The sequence below is a fragment of the Ursus americanus genome, chromosome 29 (assembly GCF_024610735.1).
Source record: "Ursus americanus isolate L20-20 chromosome 29, mUrsAme1.1.p, whole genome shotgun sequence".
Taxonomy (NCBI): Eukaryota; Metazoa; Chordata; class Mammalia; order Carnivora; family Ursidae; genus Ursus; species Ursus americanus.
In genome coordinates, this window is record NC_142155.1 from 13023010 (window position 1) to 13048470 (window position 25461).

Sequence of the window (25461 nt, forward strand, 5' to 3'; positions counted from 1 at the left end):
TAAAAGCAGTCTAAAATACATGCATTTTAATATCTGTCAGGTGCTTATTTGGATACTCCGCTTTATTTATTGGCATTTTGTCCATGGATTACTACATAAGGAATTTGTCATACTGTTAGTGGGTAATTATCCTTCCATCTCACAGAATATATGTGTGTTATCTTATTTATTTGTCTTTTTTTTTTCTTCTTTTTGGAGAGAGAAAGAGTGTGAGCGGGGTGGTGAGGGGCAGAGGGAGGAAGAAAGAGAGAGAATCTTAAGCAGGCTCTATGCCTGGTGTGGAGCCCAGCATGGGGCTTGATCCCACAACCCTGAGATCATGACCTGAGCCAAAATCAAGAGTTGGATGCTTAACTAACTGAGCCACCCAGGCACCCCTCTTTGTCTTTTAAGAAGCAGTCACAAATTAACAACAAATTAGGAGTTCAACTTGGACTCTAATTGCTATTCTGTGATTGATGCATTAAGGTGATTTTGCATTTGTTTTTTGACCTTCCTGGGTCAGTGTCTTTCCCATTAAAGAGAATAAAAAAATAATGCCTCTTAGAGATTTTTGAAAGTCAAATGATACTGTATAAAAGTGCTTTGAAAACTATAGGAAAATGAGTATATAACAGTTGATAAAAGATTAGTCAGGAGGAACAAATGGAAAAAGAGGAAACCAGTAGGTAAGGTCTAAGGGTCAAGAACAATGAAGGGTCTAAGATTTTACCCTACTTGTAGCCTGCCACAGTTCTGTGGTTCTGAAGATGCAAGACTTCTGGGTCAAAGACAAAGACCTTTATATTACAGCAATAACAGTAGGCTTAGCGTTAGCATTTTCTTGTGCTGGTTTCCCACCCATGGGGCAGTGTAAAATGCACCAGATGATACTTTGATATAGAAGAGGACCTTGAACTTAGGGAAGCTGAATCTTTTACAATGGACAGTAAGTCCGCTTGCCCTTTGCTCCAGAGGAAGATGCTATCTTTGTTTTCCAAGGCTATTTTTCTATATAAACATTCTTTAAAAGATAGTATAGAAGAAAATGAGCATTTGTGCCTGGTCTGCAAGGTGTGCAGAAATGAGAGACCCATGGAATATTATCTTCCAATAGTCAAATGGTATTTGCTATGAAAAAAGTAATGCAGTATAATGGAATAGACAGTACTGGAGGCTGGTTCTACTATAAAGTTCAGGAGTAACTTCTCTAACACTTGAACAGAGACCTGAGTAGAGTGACTGAGCCAGCCATGAAGGAAGAGTAAGCACAGAAATCCTGAGGTAGGCACATGTATGCTGTGTTCAGATAATAGCAAAGAGGCAAAGCCAGTGTGGCTGGAGCTCAGGTAACAAGGGGAAGGAAGGATGGCTGAAGTTGAGATGAGAAATAGCCAGAGGCTTTGTTATGTAGAGCCTTATGCACCGTGGTTAGGATTTTGAATTTTATTTTGCTTGAGATTAGAAACCATTGGAAGGTTTTAAATGGAGAAGTAATAGGATCTGTCTAACATTTTAACGCTGTTACTCTGGTGGCTCTGAATTACGTAAGCTGTGGCAGTGATGAGTGGGAGTGGGAAAAATGTGTGAAATTGTTAAAATTCTTTGAAAGAGAGCTTCCCTGTAGGAACGATATTATTGTAAAGTAAATATTTTGAACTAATATTTTATATTACTCTCACGCAAACTGTGAAGATTATCATTTAAATAATCAAACTAAATAAAATAACCATACTGAGTTAAGATATCCTTAGATATCTTTTTTAGATATGCAGAGGGCATTGATAAACAGAGGACTTTATGATGGGGCCTAGGTTGGGAACCTGAAAAACATAGAAGGTATGCTGAATAGGTGGGGGAGGGGGTCCCTTAAGTCTTAAGCCCAGGGAAAGGGTCCAATGTAACAGCATAGTAAGGTCATATTATCTAGGAGTTAAATTTTTTCTTTAAGTAGCATAAGCAATAAAATGTGATCCTTGGTGGAGAGTCTTAAATGTAGATTCTTTTTAAGTCTGTGGGTCTCTTGAACTACTTTACTATCTAAATTTACTCATTTCTAAACTGGGAATAATGTTTAATAAGATTTAATTAAGATTTAATTAGGATTTAATTAAGAAATTTACCGAGTCTTGGAATTTGTTGGTCACCCAGTAGTCACTAGTAGCTCAAATTGTTGAATATTCACAGTTTAGTATGGTTTAAACTATAATTCACGGCTTTTTCCACATCTTGCAGTGAAAGTAAACCAGATGCTAATAGCAGTTGTGTCATGATAATTGAGAAGGTGGTTTTTGAAGAGATGAATAAGTCAAAGGAGGTATTCGAAGTTGGGTGGTAGTTACTTGGGGGAGGGGATGGATAGACAAACATCATTTGAATAGCACAAAATATGCTCAGAACTCAGTGGAAGGATGTTTTGCTACCAAACCAGTCTGGCCAGTTTTACTATCTAGTGTGTATAGAGGAGACCCTGTTTAAGGGGAGAGCATGGCATTTATACCTGAGCGCTAGTCATGAGTGAAAGTCTTTATGTAAAATCTAATATCTGAACCCTAGCTTCCCTATCTGTAAAAATGGGCCATTAATACTCAAACTTCATTAAAAAGGTAGTTGAACATCAACTGTTTTTAGATAGCTGGTTTTATTGTAGAGAGGTTGGTTAATAGTACTAATTATCATATTTGCTTGCAGATACAAATTTTTGTCCTAACCTATTATAGAAAAGCTTGAGAATTGAGCTTTTCACATGGGGGAGTGTGGAAAGAGGGTACAATATATATTCATGGGGACCAGGAGAGATTTATTTTATTTTTTTGAGAGAGAGAGAGAGTGCATGCCCAAGCAGGGGAAGGAGCAGGAGGAGAGGGAGAGAGAGTAACTTAAGCAGGCTCCACCCTCAGTGTTGAGCCTAAACGGGGCTCAGTCTCATGACCCTGAGATCATGACCTGAGCTGAAATCGAGTCGAATTCTTAACCAACTGAGCCACCCAGGCGCCCCAAGAGATTAATTTTAATTAAAGTTCCCAAAGTGGGAAGTTAATACTTAGAGTACTTTGACCCTGAGTGCAAAGAACTAATTATTAAAGGTAAAGTCGTGTCCACCATAGACTCTGTTAGTATTGAGACCAGAAAAGTTATTGTAATGTGTCAGTAGAGTGTGATTTTCTTAGCTACCCATTATTGCTTAGTTTAGAAACTAGTTGATTATTTAAATTTTACCAAGATTATATTTACTCTACCATGTCTTAAGGGATAAGCCAATAATTAGGCACTCAATATTAGAAGAATGTCAAACAACATACAGCTTGCCTGTTGTTTTCATCTTAAATCGAAAGGGAATGCTACTTTTTTAAATTAAAAAAATGAAACCTCTAGACACAAATATTTATGTAGATAGTTTAATTTTTTGGTGCCACCAAGTGGGGAAATGTTGAATAATGATACTTTCATACAAAATGTATCCTATGGACCAATGAAGTGCCTATAGAAACGATGACTACTGAACTTTTTATTGTATACACGTTTCAGTAAAAACTTGGCTATGTCGTATGTATATACATATATATATATTTATACGCACACACACATACACACACACATAACATTATACTAATACAGATACATTTAATAGAAAATATAAAATAATAGATTAAAGAAAATTAATGTGATAAATTAAGGATTCAGAAATAGAAATGGAGCACTGGTTTTCAGTCATATTTGAAGAAAGAAATGCTCTTTAAAAGTCAAATTTTTCAGCCTTCCATGTGGTACTATGTTTCATTGAATCTATGCCACTGATTGTAAGATGTACCTGCCTATGCTTTCTTATCATTTATAATTTTTGTTTTATATTTAGTGAGAATTTTTTAGATTTATGTAAATACTTCTATTTTTTTTTTACTTCTGTGAATACTTTTTAAAAACTCATATCATTATACATAATAAGGAAAATATAAGTGAAATATTTCACATTTGGAATCTAAGTCTTCTGAATCACTTTTTTAAATTGGTTATCCATGTCCCATGTTTTACTCTACAAGGTTGTTTCTTTTATGCTGTCAAGAGAATTGATGATGCAGCTTTTCTTAAGTCCTCCACTCTTGTCTCAAGAATTTTCTTTGAAGCTGCTAACATACCCATTGTTAACTGTAAGCTGTTTTTGTTGTTTCTTGTCTTGCCTTGTGAAGGGCAAATGGAAAATGGCTTTTACTTTGGGTATGTTCCTTTAAGCTTATAAAGCCCTTGGTTGTTGCTTTGTAAGAAAATATGGAATTATGCTCCTTTTTTCTTTTTTTTTTTTTTTTTTAAGACTTTTGTATTTATTTTGAGAGAGCAAGAGCAGGCACATGTGGTAGGGGCAGAGGGAGAGAGAATCTCAAGCAGACTCCGTGCTCAGTGCAGAGCCCCTTGTGGGCTCGGTCTCGTGACCTGAGCCGAAACCAAGAGTCAGATGCTTAACCGACTGAGCCACCCAGGTACCCCTCCTCCTTGTTTCAATAAATATTTGCTTTACTATTTGCTCCTTTGTTCTCTTTCTCCTTACACATTAACTTTTTGTTTCAATGTCAAATCACAGTACTTTTTAAGTGGCAGTTAAACTCAGTCGTGGTAGCAAGAATGCATGTAATTCAAATAGAGAAGTAACTATAATGTAACCAGCTGTGACCAAATTTCTGACCATGTCGGTAGTGACAGCTATGTCATGACTTCTGTATAGCCGGTGATTATAAGATACATCCAAATTTCACTAATGTTAAATGTAAGAAAATATATATGTGTCTTGGAATCAATGAATATTTAAAGGAGAAATCTTAACTGAGTATGTGTTTAATGAATTGTTCTGTTACTCATAAGCTCATACATGTCCTTGAATAATAGGTGTTACAAATATATGCCAGACACTTAACACAGTCTACAAGTAGTGCTTGGTGTTGAACCTTTACAGTAATCCAAGGATCACAGGTTGGAAATTGTTATTCTAGATAATTAGAGAGGTACATAGGGAAAAGGTGCTGTTCTAAAGTGGGCTGCGTAAGAGGGTATTAGAAATGTTGGGATGCCAGGGTGGCTCAGTTGGTTAAGCATATGTCTTCAGCTCACGTCATGATCCCGGGGTCCTGGGATGGACCCTTGCATCAGGCTCCTTGCTCAGCAGAGAGCCTGCTTCTCCCTCTGCCTGCCGCTCCCCCTGCTTGTGCGCTCTCTCTCTGAGCTCTGACAAATAAAATCTTTAAAAAAAATTACCTTAAAAAAAAGAAATGTTTGTAGCTGTGTGTATTCTATCAAACATTTTAGATTTAATACATATGGTGATTTATTTCTGGAACTTGAACAAATAAGATTGGAGGCAATTATGACCAACCTAGAAGCATTTTAAAGGATATAATCTCTTTAGCCTTGTTGATTTTCTGATAATTCACTAGAGGGCAGTAGTAAGCAATAAAAGTTTTGTTTCTGAAAAGGCTAGCTTTTTTATACATTTTTTTTCAAATAAGTCTAAGGCTAAATTCAAAAGATTATTATTTAAAGACCTAAATGTCTTATGTGATGTTTTATGTCAGTTTCATAATCTAAATGTTACAGTTAAATTTCCTGATAATCATTAAACATGTAATCCAAAAAAAAGCTAAAAGGTAGCTAATTCAAAACAATTACAACTTTCTTTTACTGTTCTTTTCAGACTTAAAAGTTCACAAAAAGATATTGTATTCTGGTCCCATGTTCCCACAAGGTGTTTCCAAGGATCTGTCTTTATTTTCTAAGATTTTTGCTATTTAGGAATTTAGTCAGCTCTTCTAATAAATATATAAATTCCATGTAAGGAAATAAGTTCATGGGAATTAAGATTTATTTTTTTAAAACAATTTTTGGTTAAATATTATTAGGAGAAAAGATAGGAGAAAAAATAATTGAGACCTGGTTTTTACATGCCAAATAGTCTACTGAACACAAAAAAGTTAGATGTACAACATAGAATTGGTCTGGTTGACATAGTAGCAGGTCCCTGTGTGGCTGCCTGTCTTCTAATCTCCCGTAGTGGCCTTAAAGGCATCCACCCCAAATCCTAGGGTGTCCTCCCAGAGCCCTTTGAATTCTAATTAGGCCTACGGATCTTAATGAATGTTAATTACAGGAGTGACATAATCTGACGTGGGTCCTAGAGATTCCTTTGGAAACAGTGTAGAAGATAGATTTATAGAAAATGAGACCAGCAGATCATGAAGGAGAATTTAAATGACCTTATATTTGACAGTAGACTCTAAATAAGGGCCACATTGTTGATATTGACTAGAGCAACAGATTCCTTGGGAAATAATATTGAATACTGAGGTTCTGTACTTAGGGATCAAAACCATCTAATAGAGATTAACAAGCATTGGGGTAAAATAAGCTTGTTTGGAGGTGTTTGGGAGGACAGGGTATTTATTTGGGCATAAACTGTTTAGCAAAAATATTTTTGCCTTGGAATTTGGTTTAACACAACATACGTGTGTTAAAATGATATGTGAGTGTGGATAATTGGTATATAATCATTATGTAATACTGCTTATTCATCAGAGTCTTTGAGTGTTATGTTACTTTTTTTCAATGTTTTAAAAAGTTGTGGAACTACTAGAAGAAACAAATGGATCAAACGATAATAGGGTTAGGAAAATTCTCTAAGGAAAGTTAGAGGAGCTGTGGGATACTTTGGCTCCCATAGGCTTTTTTATTTATATTTTCAGTATTTTAATGGTATGATATTTTATATTCTTTCCTTTTTATACTTTACCAAGGTCATTACAAGTATAAATTTGATAAGATTTGATTAATTACAAGAAAGTTACTCTGTCTAAATTAAATTTTCTTCTAATATAAAACAGAATCTTCTCTTTCTATTTTTTCTGGAGGGGGGGCAGGAAGGAGGGGAGATGATGGGGAAATCATGAGAACTTTAACTTACGTTTTAACAATATGTAAAATGCAAGATTTTAAGGCATTTCTCCATTAGAAAATACAAGGATTTGAATATTGGGTAAAAAATTCATAATTAATTATCTAGATACATTGTGCTATATATAGTTGATATTACCTGATAGGACTAGTCGATTTGTGGGATTTCTTTTTGGTCATGTTCTTTGCTCATATTCTCCCTTAATTAAAAAAACAAAACAAAACAAGCCATGGAGGGAGTTTCAATAAGTGGCATAAGAAGGAGGGAGTGGCATAAGAAGACCCTGAACTCACCTTCTCCCATGGACACAACAGACTTAGAGCTATATTTGGAATAAATTTTTTTCTGAAAACCACCTGAGAACTTGATGAACAACAGTTGCACAACAAAAGACAAAGGAGACACATCAAGTAGTGTAGGAGAGTCAAAGACATGGCCTCACCCCCAACCCCATCCCAGGTGACCCGATAATCAGGTATCCCATAATAAGGAACTCTCTGTTGAGTAAGAGGATTGTGCTCCCTGTCAGTCATCCTGACCCTAGGGGCTAGCACTGGAAAGATGACCCCCCCCAAACATCTGGTTTTGAAAATCAATCAGGAATTAAGAGAGGGAGAATCAGAACTATAGGTAACAGAGATCCTGCTCGTAAGTGGCTTGTGTATAAACCTGGTCTCCCTGAGATCCAGCGCAAAGGCAACAGATTGAAAAGTGCCTACACTATAAGTGAGGGAGAACCACTTACTAATTTTAAGGAGGCTGTGGCAAAGGCAGGGACCTGTAGACACTTTATCTGGTGATGTAAGCATTGATGGAGTCCATTTTTGGAATTTCCTTCTAACTTGCTGGTGACAGAGCAGATGAGTGCCATTTCTGGTGCTCTCCCTCTAGCATGCAAGCACTAGAGGGCATATTTTGCCCACTTAACCCTTAACCTGGCTGGCAAGCACCCCATACCACACAGCATCCCAGCTACAAAGGGCCAGGCTAGTGTCCTGAGCCCTATTCTCCTCACTCAGTGATAGGGCTGCAAATGAGCCAGATGAACACCATGACCCCCACTTTCCCCATGAAGCAGCCAAGCTGCAGTTGGTCCAAGTGGGTGGCCTAAATTCTGCCCAACTGATGTAGAGAACCAAGTTGTAACTGGGCTGGGAGAGTGCACTGAGCCCTGCCCTCTCTGTTCAGCACCCAGACCACAACCCAGTTGGTCCAGTGACCTGAGACCCACCTTCCCTGTGCAGCACATGGGCTGCAGCTGGGCTGGTAAGCACCTGAGCCCGAGCCCTCTCCTAGCAGCAGCCAAGGTGTAATTAGCTTCCAGGGACACCCTAAGCCCCATCTAATCAGCATAGAGACAGAGCCACAACTGTGATGGGCAGGCAGCTGGAACCTCACTTTCCCTGCACAATGTCCAAGCCACAACTGAGCAGGGTGAGTGCTCTGAGCCCTGACCTCCCCAAACAACAGTGCTGGCTCTATCCCAGCTGGTGGGCACATGCAGCCCATAAGGTGGTTGCCCATATGAAGTGTCTGATGGCCAAGCGAGATTGCTCTAATGGCCCATGTGAACCAGTTTTTACACAAGACCACTCCTTCAAGACTGAGGGAGGTAGCAGTTTCACCTAATACATATAGACAAACAGAGAGGCAAAATGAGGAGATCAAAGAATATGTTCCAAACCAAAGAATGAGGCAAATGTCCATTAAAAAAAAAAATTCATGAAAGGGAGATAGCAACCTACCTGATAAAGAATTCAAGTAATGGTCATAAAGATACTTAGCAATGTTGTCAGGAGAATGGATGAATACAAGAACTTTAGCAAAGCTACAGAAAATATAAGAAAGTATCGAATAGAAGTTACAACTGAACTGAAAAATACAGTAGAGGAGTTCAGTAGCAGAAAGGATAAAATAGGAGCGGGAAGGCAAAACTTGAAGACAGAGCAATGGAAAACATCTGGACAGAGCAGCAAATGAAAAAAGAATTAAAAGAAGTGAGGATAACTTGAGGGACTTCAGGAACTATTCATCAAGTGGGATAACATTTGCATTATAAAGTTCCCAGAGGAGATGAGATAGAGAAAGGGCCAGAAAAAGTATTTGAAGAAATAATGGCTGAAAACTTCTCTAATCTGGAGAAGGAAGCACTTCCAGGTTCTGGAAGCCCTAGGAGTTCCAGACAAGATGAACTGAAAAAGAAACAATCTCAGACACATTGTAGTTAAAATGGTAAAAGATCAGAGTGGAAATAATATATATAAATACATAAATAATATGTATAAATATATAAATGAAATAGGAAGTAAAAAAATAATAGAGAAGTTCAATGAAACAAAGAGCTGGTTCTTTGAAATGATAAACAAAATTGACACACTCATCAATAAACAAAATCAAATAAAATCAAATCTGAAATGAAAAAGAAATTACAGCTGATACCACAGAAATAAAAAGGATCATAAGAGAATACTATAAACAATTACATGCCAACAAATTAGACAACCTAGAAGAGTTGGATAAATTTCTAGAAACACAATCTTCTAAGATTGACCATGAAGAATAGAAAATCTGAATAGACCAATTACTAGTAATGAAATTGAATCATCTACAAAAAACTCCCAAGAAATAAAAGGCCAGATCTAGATGGCTTCACACATAAATTTTACCACAGATTTAAAGAAGAGTTAATATCAATGTGCCTGAAACTATTAAAAAAAATTGAAGAGGAGGGAAAACTTCCAAACTCATTTTATGAGGCCAGCATTACCCTGTTACCAAAACCAGACAAAGACACTGCAGAAAAAGAAAACAGCAGGCCAATATCCCTGATGAACACAGATGGTAAAATTTTCAAGAAACCAAAGTCAGTAATACATGAAGAGGATCATACACCATCACCAAGTGAGATTTATTTCAGGAATGCAAGGATGGTTTAACATTTGCAAATCAGTCAGTGTGATACCCCTCATTAACAAAACGAAGGGTAAAAATCATATGATCATCTCGATAGATGCAGAAAAAGCATTGACACAATTCAATATCTGTTTATGATAAAAACTCTCAACAAAATGGGTATAAACAGAACATTCCTTAACATAATGAAAAATGACAGACCCACAGCTGACATCATATTCAGTGGTAGAAAGCTGAAAGTTTTTCCTCTAAGATTAGGAACAAGGCAAGAATGTACAGTCTCGCCTTGAAGAAATAATGGCTGAAAACCAATTCAACATAATATTGGAAGTCCTAATGACTGCTGGTAGGCAAGAAAAAGAAATAAAAGGCATCCAAATTGAAAAGAAGTAAAACTTTCACTATTTGTCGATGACATGGTACTATATGGAGAAAACCCTAAAGACCATCAAAAAACTATTAGAACTACTAAATGAATTCAGTGAAGTTGTAGGATACAAAATTAATATACAGAAATCCATTGCATTTCTATACACCAATAGCAAAGTAGCAGAGATGAACAATCCCATCTACAGTTGTATCAAAAAGGACAAAATACCTAGGAATAAATTTAACTAAGGAGGTGAAAGATCTAGACCGTGAGGAAAGAAATTGAAGGCAACCCCCCAAATGTAAAGATACACCATACTCATGGATTGGAAGAATCAGTGCAGTCCCTCTCAAAATGCCAATGGCATTTTCCACACAACTAGCAAATAATCCCCACATTTTTATGGGACCCCCAAAGACCCCAAAGAACCAAAGCAATCTTCAGAAAGAAGAACAAAACTGGAGGAATCATGTTCCCTGATTTCAAATTATACCACAAAGCTGTAGTAATAATAATATGGTACCACAAAAACAGACATCTGGATCAACAGAATAGAATAGAAATCCCGGAAATACATTTGTATGGTCAATTAATCTACATGAAAAGGAGGCAAAAACAGATGATGGGGAAAAGGCAGCCTTTTAAAATAATGGTGTGAAAACTGGACAACTACATGAGAAAGAATGGAATTGAACCACTTTGTTACACCACATACAAAAATAAGCTCTAAATGGGTTAAAGACTTGAATATAAGACCTGAAACCATAAATCTCCTTGAAGAAAATACAGGTAGTGAGCTTTTTGACATTGCTCTTAGCAATATTTTTTTGGATATGTCTCTTCAGGCAAGGGCAACAATAGCAAAAATAAATGGGACTATACACAGTGAAGGATCTCATCAACAGAAGGAAAACGCAACTTTACTGAAAGGAAGAAGATACTTGCAAATGATATATCCAGTAAGGGGTTGATACCCAAAATATATAAAGAACTCGTACAATTCAGTAACAACAACAACAACAAACCCCAACCTGATTTAAAAATGGGGACCAAACATTTTTCCAAGAAGACCTACAAATGGGCAACAAGCACACACAAAAATGCAGTATCACTGATTATCAGGGAAATGCAAATCAAAACCACAATGAGAGATTACTTTACCTCTTTCGGAATGGCTGGTATCAAAAAGACAAGAAATAACACATTTGGTGAAGATACAGAGAAAAGAGAACCTTCATGCACTGTTGGTGGGAATGCAAATTGGTGCAGCCACTATAGAAAATAGTATGGAGGTTCCTCAAAAAATTAAAAATAGAAATACCATATGATCCAGCATTTCTACTGCTGGATATTTATCAGAAGAAAACGAAAACACTAATTTGAAAAGACAGACGTACCTTTCTGTTCATTGCAACATTATTTACAATAGGCAAGATATGGAAGCAACCTATGTGTCCAACAGGTGAATGAATAAAGAAGATGTGATGTGCATTTGTGAACAACAAGGGGGTTAGGGGTGCTGATCTGTGTGAAAATCTGCATATAATTTTTGACTCCCCCCAAACTTAACTATTAATAGGCTATTGTTGAAGAAGGCTTACCGTTAGCATAAACAGTTAACACATATTTTGTATGTTATACGTGTTGTATATTGTATTCTTGAAACAGAGAAAAGGCAATGTTTAAATCGTAAGGGAAATACATTTATAGTACTATACTGTATGAAGAAAAGAATCCTTGTATAAGTGGACCCTTCTAGTTCAAACCCAAGTTATTCAAGGGTCAACCGTAATTAAAATTGTCACTGAAGTTTTTTCAGAGTTGACATCTAGGTAGCAGAGTGTTTGAGAGAAAATATGCAAGATCACCCAGGATATTTTGAAGTTTTGGGGTTAAGCCCAAGAAATAGCATTTATCACTTCTGCCTACATTCATTGTCTTGAACTCAGATTCGTGGGCCTACTTCAGGGGAGACTGGCTAAAGTAGTTTGGCTGTGTGCTCAGGAGGAAAATGAAAAAGATTTAAATATGTAATGTGTCTGCTTTAGAGTCTGTTGCTGCAACCAGGAAGTGATAGTTGTCAGTTTTGTTTCTAAAGATTTAATGATTTAAAATAATGGTCATGTAGCAAATGCCAAGTGTTTTTAATGGGTACAATTAAAAGTCGTCATTTGGGACTGGCTAATATGGAAAAATATAAAATAATATGTTTATTCTTAATGCTGATTAACATTAGAAAACTACTTGTAGGAAAATATTTAAAATAGCAAAATGATTATTTATACTTTAAACTTGTAATAAACACTGTATACAGATAATTGGTATGCTAATTAAATAACGTATATATTAAAATATATTTTAGTCAGGGTTTACTATATATAGTTGGATAAAATTGTTTTTTTCCATAGAAAATGATTTTATAAAGTGTTTTTACTAATTCACACTATCTTAACCACTCATTAATCTGAAGTTGCAGTTTATTACTTTGGTGTTCTATTTACACTAATTCTGCAACTTTTCCTTTGAACAATACATGTTTTCTATTCTGTGAATAGTATTACAGATGTCAGTTTATATAACTGTAAATGTGAAATAAGAGAGTTAAGGAGACAGTATATCATGATTCATTCCCATGTACTATGTTCTTCAGTGACTATAATCCTTCACAATGCTTACTCTTGCACTTGCTGTAAAGTTTAAAGGACCTTTCCCCCTCAAAATTGTGTGTAATATGTATAAAATAGTAGTACTAACACATTTTAATTTTGTTTCTTTTAGGCCTACGGTATGTCTGCATTACCTTTAAATCTAATAAAAGGTACTAGAAGTGCTGCTTACGAACGTTTAGAAAACACTGAAGACATTGAAGAAGTGGAGCAACACATTCAAACAATTAAATCAAAAGTGAGTTGTTATTTTATTGTAATTGGGAAGCATGAAAGTCCATTGTCTTTGCACAACTTTCTGATATGACTTAAACATTGGCAATCCCATATTTTTGACATTGTTTGAATTTTTTTGCAACATATCCTTAACAAACTATGTCCATGGTTTTAAAATTTGTCCTCTATGAAATGCAAGACACTGACAATTTGAGAATTTCTATCAGTGTTCTAACAAGTAAAAGCAAAAGTTTTGCTCAGGTATGATCAAGACCTTGCTTTTCCCGGATATGTTGATTTCATGTGTAACATCAGATTTTACTGTTATCACTTATGTTCAAGTTTTATGTACTCGTGGAATAAGCTAAGAATTATATGTAATCACTTGCCAATTGAATATACTTCTAAAAACACAACGAAGTTTCTTCTTCTATCACCTTCAAGTAATAGATAAATATTTATAGAATATTATTCATAGAATGCATTTATAGAACAGATAAATAATACTTATAGAACATATAAAACCTATTTATAGAACATTTCTAAGTATTATTTAGAAAACAAAGTTTTCTAAATTGTATTAAAGGAGCATAATCCTAATACAGAAACCAGATGATAATTGCGTACAAAAAAGAAGACTGCATATGTACTGGTCTCTCTTATGAACATAGAAGCAAATGTTCTAATATAAAGAAAAATATTAGCAATTCAAAACTGTGCTGTAATAAGAGAATATTTTAGAATTATCAGATTAGTTTTATCCTGGAAATGCAAGGATGATACGTTAGAAAATCTATTAAATAGTTTAATATATTGAGGAGAAATGAGAAATACAAACATTTTAATAGATGTTAAAGAATATGTAGTAAAAGTCAATTTGTAGTTATGATTTTTTAAAAAAGCCTTACCAAATTAGAAGAGAAGAGAGTACTTAGGAAAGGAAGCCTGTAATGAGCATCATACTTAATGATGACTTAAACATTCCCAGTGACGTCACACACAGGGCGGTGCTGTCAGTATCATTGTTGCTCATTAGCATATTCCTGGAGGTCCTTGTCAGATAAGAAAGAATGCAGGTATAAACATTGGAGGGAGAGAGAGGAAAAGGGAAATATCCTTTATTATTCACAGATACCATCTAAGAAAATCTGAAGGAATGAACTGACAAATTAATAGAACTAATGAGTTCATCAAAGTGTCTGGATACAAACATATAGAAATCCTTAACCATTTGGAAGATGTAATAGAAAATGGTCTCATACACAATAGCTGCAAACTATAAAATAATAAGAAATGTCAGAATCGTCCTGGTAGAAATTATAAAATTTATTGAAATACAGAATAGAAGACTGAAGTATATGGAGAACTTCGTCAGTTCCTGATTGGGAAGATTTTGACTATTGTAGAGATGACAGTTTTTCCTAAGTTTAGGTGGAAATTTATAAAAGACAAAATGTGAATTTTTCATAGACCCCCTACCATACAGTAAAACAATCCTGAATTCAGATCAAATACAAAATTTACAAAACATTAGGAGAAAGTGAAAGTAAAATTTTATCTTCGTGTATGGAAGACCTTTCTAAACAAGACAGAAAAGAACCCCAAATGCTAATTGAGAGATTGGTGAGTTTTACATTTTTAAGTTCTAAAATTTATGTGCCTAAAAAGCACCACCAAAAGCAAGTCTATAATGTAGGAGGAAATAATCTGCAATTTGGGTATGTATAAAGAACATCTTCAAATTGGTAAGAAAAAGGACAAGCAATACATAGAAATAATGAACAAAAGACCCAGATAGAGTTTACTGAAGGAAAAATTATACTCTCCAGTGAAAATATAAATGATGCTTCAGCTTTTCAGTAGTAAGTAGGTTGACCAAGCATCTCAGTTTGCCTGTGACCTGAAGGGATTTTCCAGAACATGGAACTTGGAGTACAGAGAACAGGATGGTTGGCACCCTTGTAATCAGAGATATGTTAAATTAGAGCAAGTCAGTATTACTGTTATCTTTTAGAAGTCTTTAAAATTTTTACCTTCGTCAGGTATTAATGAGATTTTGGGGATAGGTATACTGCTGTGGGAATGTAAAATATACAGCTTTTTAAAGAATATTGTATGATACGATATGTGCCTGTACACACAAACCACATCCCTTTTAATAAAGTTTAATCCAGCAGTTGACATCTAGGAACATTTCCTACTCAAGTATATGTATATACTTGTATCTGGGTAAAAAAGTATGTTTAAGCACATTGTTAATGCTCCCCAAAAAAGAAAACAATCTAAGTGTTCAAAAAAAATAAGGTATTTATTAAGATACCGTGGTATAATGTGGTGTGCAATGATGAAAAGGAATGGTGTAGCTTTATGTAGACTGAAGAATATATCTTTATAGAATCAAATCAGACTTTCTCAGTTCAAATTCTAGCTCTCCTTATTCATATAATTATCTGTGGGCCTTATTTTCCTTGTCTAATAAATGGATATAATAATATTAGTACCAACTTCAAAGTTTTATTCTGAAGATTTAAGGAGAATAAACGTAAAAGAACAGATCAGTTTTAGGCACAAGAAATGTGCTCAGGAAATATTAGCTTTATGTACAACAAAAATCCATACGAGTATTAGCATGTATGCATGCATGCAAATACATAGAAGATGTGTAGAAGGATATTGTATTGCTTAATGGTGGTAACAGTAGGAAAGGGCAGTGGTACTCTGGGCAGTGTGAAGGGAAGCTTTCATATTCTACTTTTTTTTTAAACAAAGGGTATGCATATACTTTATAACTACATTTTTTTTTTTCCCAGATGAGATAATTAGTTGACTGCTGGGTTTTTATCCTGGTGTTTGTTTCTCTGACCAAAATTTTTCTTATGTTGGTTTGGCCAATAAGCAAAGCAGAATGGACTTCTGTCCCTCACTCCCTGAAATATTCACCAAATAGGCAGATAGCTTGGGTTTATTTTCAACCCTTAAAATGGTTTACTAATTTTTTTTCTGAAGTAGTAAAAGCTAGTTGTTGAATAAAACTACCTCATTGTTGGTATCCTTTGGATATTAGAATGGCATTTCTGAGAAAAATTATGTTTAAGATACAAAGTACTGTACCCTTTCTCATGCCACACACTAGAAGTATTATTGCCTGGGTCTGTCTTCTAGAAGGGCGTGTTTGTTTTATTCCTTTGTCCTTCCAAAAATACCTTTTTCTGAGTTTCCTTTTTCTTGGGATACAGTTTGATAGTATCCATTATACTTGACTTAAAGGAGTGAAGGTAATTAAATATAGTCTAGTGTATGCAAAGTATGGTTTCTGGACCAGTAGTACCAGCATCTCCTGGGACTTTGGTAGAAATGCACGTTTTAGGCCTCACCCAAGATTAACTAAATTTTATTTATTGGGTCTAGAAATCTGTGTTTAACAAACTCTCCAGGTATTTGTTATGCATGATATAGGTTGAGAAGCAATATGATAAGTTATGGAAGAGGACGGCTGGTTCCAGAAGAGCATGGCAGTGCCATTATGTAAAGAGATCATTATAACTGTGTAGATTTCTTTATTAAAGGATATTTGAATATTGTCTTCATTATATCTATGATTTCAGATGAGTCTGCACTGGCATATGCTAGAGAGCAATTTTGTTGTCTGTCTCATAAGAACCTATTTGAACCTGAATAGGGATATTAACATTTTAGTATATGATGTCTCTACATTTTATTTTTTTAAAGATTTTATTTATTTGAGAGAGAGCATGAGAGCACAACCATGAGGTGGGAGAGGGGCAGAGGAAGAAGGAGAAGGAGAAGCAGGCTCCCTGCTGAGCAGGGAGCCCAATGTGGTGCTGGATCCCGGGACCTTGGGATCATGACCTGAGCGAAGGCAGACACTTAATCAACTGAGCCATCCAGGCACCCCTGATGTCTTTACATTTTAAAAATGTAGTTCCATGTAAATATTTTTCTTATTGCTTCCAATAAAAGCAAACAAATTTACCTTTCACCTTTTTTGTATTTAGCAACTGTCATATTATTGTAATGTATTATTGTATCCAATTGAAGACACTTAGGAGGCAGGGGAGTTTAAGTGGGAAAGTATTATCTTTGAGCCACCATGAGAAAGGTACTGCTTATGGTTACAGTAAGCATCACATAAAAATAGGTGGATGAGAGTTACCTGTCAGTAGGTTGGCCAAAGAAAACATGACTTATTTGCAAAAGTATTTGGAGAATAAGAATGTGACAGTTTTCAGCAATAGTTATAAATACTTCTGCATGGCACATACTAGTATTATATCCCTCTGCTGGTATCTGAATCAAGGACTGACCAAAGGGAGAGAAGGGGTAGGACGGAATATATTAAGATAAGAGGTAGAGGAACTTGGAGGTGAGAGAGAGTAATTGAGCAAATTGAATAAAGTACCCTATAAAAAAGGCATTTTTAAAGATATTTATCTCCTCTCCACACAACTTTGCTATATATTTGGAAAATAGGAATCAAGAAGTTCAGTATTAAATGTATACGCATCTACATTTTGATGCTGGTCTTTGTTCAGAGATGTGTATTGTCACAAAGATGTTGTCATTTTTTTTTTTTTTCCGTTTGTAAAGGAGTATCCAACCTAAAAAAAGGTTTTGTTGCATGTTTTGCTAAATCTGATGGGTACTTTACTAAGACCTTAATGGTAAAAAAACTTTTATTTTGTTCTGTTATTTGCAGAGCAAAGATGGTCGACCTTTGCCAGCAAGGGATAAACGCGCCTTAAAACAATTTGAAGAAAGGTTACGGACACTTAGGAAAAGAGAGAGGCACTTAGAATTCATTGAAAACAGCTGGTGGACAAAATTTTGTGGTGCTCTGCGTCCCTTGAAGGTAAATGGAATTTTAAAAAAATTATGTTGTCACTCTTTTCCCAAGTTTATATAGACCTCTTAAAGTAATTGAGTTCTCTTTGTGAGAATATATATCATAATCAGCATGGTACTTACGAGCGTGAATTTTGGAGTTAAGGTGATTTTGAATCGTAGCTCTGTCATTTGGTAGTTTGAGCCAGTTATACACCTCTCTGAGCTTCATTCATTTACTCATGTGTAAAGCAAGTATTATAACAGAGGTGCAAGGAAATTTAAATTAAAACATAGGTAAGTAATGTAGTGTGTTGCTACCACATTTTTCAAGTTTGTACTTCTCCATAAATAAGAGAACTGGGACCCATATTAGAACTCAGGAACCCTAAGTGAAAGTAATACAATTTGCTTCATTGTTAGATGGTATGTTTCTGAAAGTATGTAAAAAAGTATTATTTAGGACAGAAAAACATTGCATGCATCCTTCCTTCCTCCCCTCCTTCCCTCCTTCCCTTCTTTCTTTTCTCTTTTGAAATTATCATTTGCTAGCCTTGAATTCTTGGGACAGTGGTAACCTAAACTTAAGTACCTACGCTGAACTAAAGGCATAATAATAAAACTCTGAGTCTAAAAAGTAGCTAGAACTGCTGGCCACAGACTTCTTATATTGTCCATTCTGTATCTGGCATCTCAAACACCAAGCTTTGTATATAATAGTATGCAAGTTGTAATTTAGAAAGTGCAGCGAGTAGACTGATTTAAGGAAAGTTACGCAAGATGAAGCTATAAAGTGGGTTTTGGCTAAGTTTAAAAAGATGTTTTAGACAGCCCTACAAGGGCTGAAAGGATTAGTCAGGTTGACTCCTGCTTTGTCTTCCTCTTGTAATTAGAAAGGAAATAAGAAAATGCATTGACTGCTCATCTTAAAAAGCTGCTTTTTGAAAGAGTTGTTCAAAAATATATTGTAATCAGGTCTGTTGTGTATTACTTTTTAAACCTTTTGTTAGAATCAATTTTATTAAAAGACTCACCACTCCTTTTTTGTGGGGTGATTGTCTTCATAACACCAAAAGTATGATGAAACCTTCCTCAACCTACCTTCCTTCTTTCTTTCTCTTTCTTTCTTTCTCTTTCTTTCTTTTTCTTTCTTTCTTTCTTTCTTTCTTTCTTTCTTTCTTTCTTTCTTTCTTTCTTTCTTTCTCTTTCTTTCTTTCTCTTTCTTCCTTTCTTTCTTTCTTTCTTTCTTTCTTTCTTTCTTTTTTCTTTTCTTTTCTTTTCTTTTCTTTTCTTTTCTTTTCTTTTCTTTTCTTTTCTTTTCTTTTCTTTCAAGATTTTATTTATTTATTTGACAGAGAGACAGCCAGCGAGAGAGGGAACACAGGCAGGGGGAGTGGGAGAGGAAGAAGCAGGCTCCCAGTGGAGGAGCCTGGTGTGGAGCTCGATCCCAGCACTCTGGGATCACGCCCTGAGCCGAAGGCAGACACTTAACAACTGAGCCACCCAGGCGCCCCAACCTTTTTTCTTTTTTTAATCTCCTCAACCTTATCTTAATTCTATATTTTTTATATGGCTTCTTTATAAATATTTATAACATGGTCTATCATTAGCTGCCTTGAATTAAACATGCTCTGTCCTATTTCATTGAACCTATGCTTAGAGGGATTTTTAAATCAACTTTATTAAGTGTGAAGATTGATTTTTACCAAATACAGATATGTAGATAATGGAAGATCCACATCAATCCAAAAAGCTACTTGACGTCTTCCCCTGTCCCACTGAACTCAGACCCCAGATAGCCATTGATGTCCTTCTGTCATTATAGTTTAGTTTTATGTGTTCTATAATTTCATGTAAATGAAATCATAGAGTGTAGTATAATCTTTTTTTGGCTTTTTTGGTGCAACAAAATGCTTTTGAGATTTGTCTATGGTGCATGTTTTCTTTCAGTAATTTATTCTGTTTTACTGCTGGGTAGCCTCCTGATGTGTGTGTCTATGTCACACTTTGTTTATCCACTCACCTTTTAGTCGAGATCTGAGTTATTTCCAGTTTGAGATTATTATGAATAATGCTGATGTGAACATCTGATATAGACGTGTGTTTTCATTTCATTCATTTTTCTTGGGTAAATAGGAGTAGATTTTCTGGGTGTAATGTTTAACGTACATTTAACTGTATTTTCCAAAGTGGTTATACCATTTTGCATTCCTGCAGCAATATGAGATTTCAGATTGCTTCACATCCTTGTCAACTCTTACATTGTTAACTTTGTAGTAGTTATTCTGATGGATGTATAATAGTATTTCATTATGGTTTTGATTTGCATTTCCTTGGTGACTAATGATACTGAGCATTCTTTGTATTCTTATTGTGTATTTTCTTTAAAATGCCTGTGTAAATCTTTTGTCCTTTTTAAAAATTGTTTATGAGTGAGTTATAGGAATTCTTTATTCTGCATTAAGTACTTTGTCAAATATATGTATTGTGAATGTTGTCTCTTTATAGCTTGCCTTTATGCGTTCTTAAACTGTCATTCAAAGAGATGTTCCTTAAATTTTTATTGCAATCATTTTGTCCTATGTTTTCTTGTGGAAATTTTATGGTTTCAGTTCTTATATTTTAGGTTTGTAGTCCATCTTAAGTTAATTTTGTGGGATGATAAGACTGAAGGGTTTATTTTCTGTATGGATATTCAGTTGTTTCAGCAGCATTTTTGTCAAGACTGTTCTTTGCTCATTGACTTTCCGTGGTATTTTGTCAAACCAATTGATCATGTGTATGTGCGGGTCTATTTCTGGACTTTCTCTTTTGCTCCATTGATTTATATGTCCTTATGATAAAACTTGATTACTGGTGTGTTACACAATCAGTCATGAAATCAAGGAGTATAAATTCTTCAGTTTTGTTTTTCTTTTTCAATATTGTTTTAGCTATGCTAGATCCTTTGCATTTCCGTATAAACTTTAGAATCAACTTAGAATTCTACAGAACACCCACTGGGATCTCTACTGGGGAGAATTGATATTGTAGGCTTGAACCAAATGAGAGTTTGTCCACCTGAAGCATAGCAAGCCAGTAAAAACTGACATCAGCCTTTGGCAGTGAAGTAAGAAAGGCTGTTTTTTGGTGTAGCACCACCCAGGACAACAGGGAGGTAATGCTGTCAAGACCTAACTACCTGATGGCTTGCAAGTGAAGGTTTTTAAAGGCAAATTTTGGGGCAGGGGCCTCCTGAGAAGGTCGACCCCACTGGTTGGAGGCCCATGTTAGCAGGTGCTCTGGTACTGCTTTGTCTGGTCCCCCAGAGGTCTTTTCCATCTCAAGAGACTTGGAATCTGAAAAATAATCTTTATTCTTTATGTTAAAAATTTCATTAGATACATTTGGTGATTATATCTTTACTTATAAGCTAGTGGGGTGGTATTCCTATTGGTTTCCTGGCCAGTCCAGCCGTGCCCAGGGATGGTAGGATTCATTCTTTCCTCTGGACTGACCAGATGGGTGTCGGCTTTAATATCTTAGTACTGAATCTTCTAATCCGTGAACATGAGGTCTTTCCATTTATTTATGATATCTGAAAGTTCTCTCTGCAGCATTGTGTAAGTTCAGTATAGAGGTCTTTCAAATATTTTGATAAATTTATATTTTTGTTTCTACTGTTACACATGATTTTGTTTAATTTCAATTCTCAGTTATTGGCTTCTTAGTATGTAGGAATTTGTTTTTGTACATTGATCTCAGATCATGCAACCTGGCTAAATTATTACTTCTAGTAGCCTTATTATATATTCCTAAGGAATTTTTTTGTACATGAACATGTTAGCTGCTAAAAGACAGTTTTATTTCTTCCTTTTCAATCTAAGAGTTCCAAGGGTTTTTTTTTTCTTATTGCACTGGCTAAAACCTCTCATACAATGAATCTACCACTTATTCTTTTTTTTTTTTTTTTAAAGATTTTATTTATTTATTTGACAGATAGAGACAGCCAGCGAGAGAGGGAACACAAGCAGGGGGAGTGGGAGAGGAAGAAGCAGGCTCATAGCGGAGGAGCCTGACGTGGGGCTCGATCCCAGAACACTGAGATCACGGCCTGAGCCGAAGGCAGACGCTTAACCGCTGTGCCACCCAGGCGCCCCCACTTATTCTTTTTGTTATATAAATGTATTATTCTTGAATATGGATCTAAATTCTTCCCTATCTTTCATCTTCTGGGCCCGTTAGGAATAATAGGAATAATTAGAAACAGGAGTAATAGGCATGCCTGAAGGAAAACTCTGGGGATATAAATTTATTGTTATATAATTGAGGGTTTAACATGAATGTGAAGGGATAAGCAGTGCTTTTTTTTACTCAGATGAACTATGAAAATTATTTATTCATCAGTCTGTGTTTGTACACAGTTGATATAATCCAGAAATAGAAAGCCACATGCTCTTAGTGCTTCTTAAACATTAGCATCCAAATAGTCCTAATGGAAGAAGGTAGAGACAGGCCCAGTCATTCCTCTGCATTGCTCAGCACATGCCGGAGGTGACTTAAGATCTGTGAGAAGCTCTTGATAGAAAATTTCTTTGAAATTATGCTCTATTGGAAAATTTTGTGTTAGTATTGCCTTTTACTTTGTATTCTAATCCATGTTTATTTTATTTTAAAATGTATTAGATTTAAATTTTTGCAAATGCAGAAATTCAGAGTTCCATAATTATACAATTTTTTATGAGAAAATATTATAATTTTTTTTCTTAAGGTTAGATTCCCCATGAGATACCTACTGATCTTGTGATTTCCCATTGCCATGTATTTTATAGGCAATACATACGTCATTTTTTTTTTTTTTTTAAGATTTTTATTTATTTGAGAGGGAGAGCATAAGCGGATGGCGGTGGGGTTGGGGCAGAGGCAGAGGGAGAGGAAGAAGTAGGCTCCCTGCTGAGCAGGGAGCCCAATGTGGGGCGCTATCCCAGGACTCTGGGATCATGACCTGAGCTGAAGGCAGACACTTCACTGACTGAGCCACTCAGGTGCCCCTGCATACCTGATTTCAGAGGCATGGATTTTGCTGTCACATATATCTGGTTTTGAATCCTTGTTCTGATCCTCACCAGCTATGTAAACTTGTTACTTCACTTTTCTTTTTCTTTTTTTAAAGATTTATTTATTTATTTTTGAGAGAGAAAGAGCACAAGTGCAGGGAGGGGCAGAGGGAGAGAGAAATTTTAGCAGACCCTTTGCTGAGCTTGGAGCCTGACCTTGAGATCTTGATCTGAGCTGAAATTGAGAGTCAGACGCTTAACGGGCTGCACCACCCAGGTGCCTCGTTACTTCACCTTTCTAAACCTTAACTTTTCTCATCCTTATAATGGAGTTATATACTTATTTTTGTTATGGGAATGAAAAGACATAATGCATGTAGTGTTAGTACCTTTTGATGTAAACAGCTCAGAAAACTGCCACTGCCATTGTTATAGTTCTATATATAGGATTTTTCAGCTTCCTAAATGCTGCCATAGAACTCAAGGGAAAAAATCAGTTTCGTGTTGTAGACATTTATAAAACTAAGCATCTAATTAGAATAAGTTAATGGCTCCTTAAAACAATTTTTATTTATAATACTGAACACATTTCTAAGCATACAGTCTAATGTTAATTAAATACTTGAATAAATTCTCCCCAGACAGAAGGGCATTCTGTGAGCTTTTACAGCTAATTGGCCTGGGTAACCTATAGATTCATTAAGTTTTAAACACAATTTTTGATTTTATTATATATATTACTATATTTACTATATATATATTATCTATCTATCTATCTATCTATCTATCTATATATTTGCCTATTCTGGGTATCTCATATAAGTGGAATTATTCTATATTTGTTCTTTTGTGTATGGCTTATTCCAGTTTGTATACTGTCTTCAAGATTCATCTGTGTTGTAGATGTATCAAAATTTAATTCCTTTTTAAGACTGAATAATATTTGATTATATGTATATTTCACATTATCTGTTGGTGCACATTTGGGTTGTTTCCAACTTTTGGCTATGGTGATGAATGCTGCGTAGTAACTGGTGTACAAGTGTCTGTTTGAGTCCCTGCTTTCAGTTCTTTTGTGTATATACTTGGAATTGCTGGATCATATTCCAGTTTTGTGTTTAGCTTTTTGGGGAACCTACAAACTATTTTTCACAGTGGCTGTACCATTTTATATTCCTGCTAGAAATGCACAAGGCTTCCGATTTTTCCACATCCTTGCAAACACTTAATTTTTTGCTGTTTTGATAATAACCAAATGGTTGTGAAGTAATATCTCATTGTAGCTTTGATTTGCATTTCCCTAATAGTTAGTGATGTTGAGCATCTTTTCATTTGATGATTGGCCATTTGTATATTTTCTTTAGAGAAATGTTCATTCAGGTCCTTTGGCCGTTTTTAAATTATTTATGTTTTATTGTCAAGTTGTAAGAGATTTTTTTTAATAATCTGAATATTAACACCTTATCAGATACATGATTTGCAAAGATTTTCTCCCAATCTTGGGCTGTGTTTTCACTGTGTTAAAAGTGTTCTCGATATACTAAAGGTTTTAATTTTGATGAAGTCCAATTTATCTAATGTTTTTTGTTGTTGCCTATGCTTCAGTGTCCTATCCAAAAAATAATTGCCAAGTCCAGTTTCCCCCTTTTTATCCCTAAAAGTTTAATAGCTTCAGCTCTTAGGTTTAGATCTTTTTTTTTTTACGTTCAATTGGCCACTGTATAGTAATCATTAGTTTTTGATGTAGTGTGTTCAGTGATTTAATAGTTGCGTATAACACCCAGTGCTCATCACAACAGTGCCCTCCTTAATACCCATCACCCTGTTACCCCCTCCCCCATCTCTCTTCCCTCTGAAACTACCCAGTCTGTTTCCTGGGGTCCATAGTCTCTCATGGTTCAGTCCCCCTTTCTGATTTCTCCCCCTTCAGATTTCCCTCCCTTCCCCTATGGTCCTCCATGCTGTTGCTTCTGTTCCACATACAAGTGAAACCATATAATTATCTTTCTCTGCTTAATTTACCTCACTTAGCATAATCCCCTCCAGTTCCACCCTTGTCGATGCAAATGGCGGATATTCATCCTTTCTGATGGCTGAATAATGAAGATGTGGTACATACATACAATAGGTCTTTTTATATATTGAGTTAACTTTTGTGTATGGTTAAGGGTAGGGGTCCAATTTCATTCTTTTGCATTTGGATGTCCCTTACCCAGCACCTTTTGTTGAAAACACTGGCTTTCTCCCATTGAATGGTCTTGGCACCATTGTCAAAAATCACTGGATCATATATGGGAAAGTTCATTTCTGGGGTCTGTTCCGTTGGTTATATATCTGCCTTTATGCCAGTACCAAGCTGTTTTGATTACTGTAGTTTTGTAGTAAGTTTTGAAATAAGGAAATATGAGTCTTGTAACTTTGTTTTTCTTCTGAAAGATTGTCTTGGCTATTTGGGGTTTTTTGAAATTCCATATGAATTTTAGGATGGGTTTTTCTGTTTCTGCA

At 35.5% G+C, this 25461-nt stretch overlaps 1 protein-coding gene across 1 annotated transcript in view; it reads left to right on the top strand.

Annotated features, from left to right (window-relative positions):
• Positions 1–25461, top strand: part of LMBRD1 (LMBR1 domain containing 1) — a 117793-nt gene that overhangs the window by 49078 nt on the left and 43254 nt on the right. The window contains exons 8-9 of the mRNA XM_045803259.2: positions 12975–13100; positions 17796–17948. Coding sequence (XP_045659215.1) covers positions 12975–13100; positions 17796–17948 — 279 coding nt within the window. The remainder of the gene's footprint in view (positions 1–12974; positions 13101–17795; positions 17949–25461) is intronic.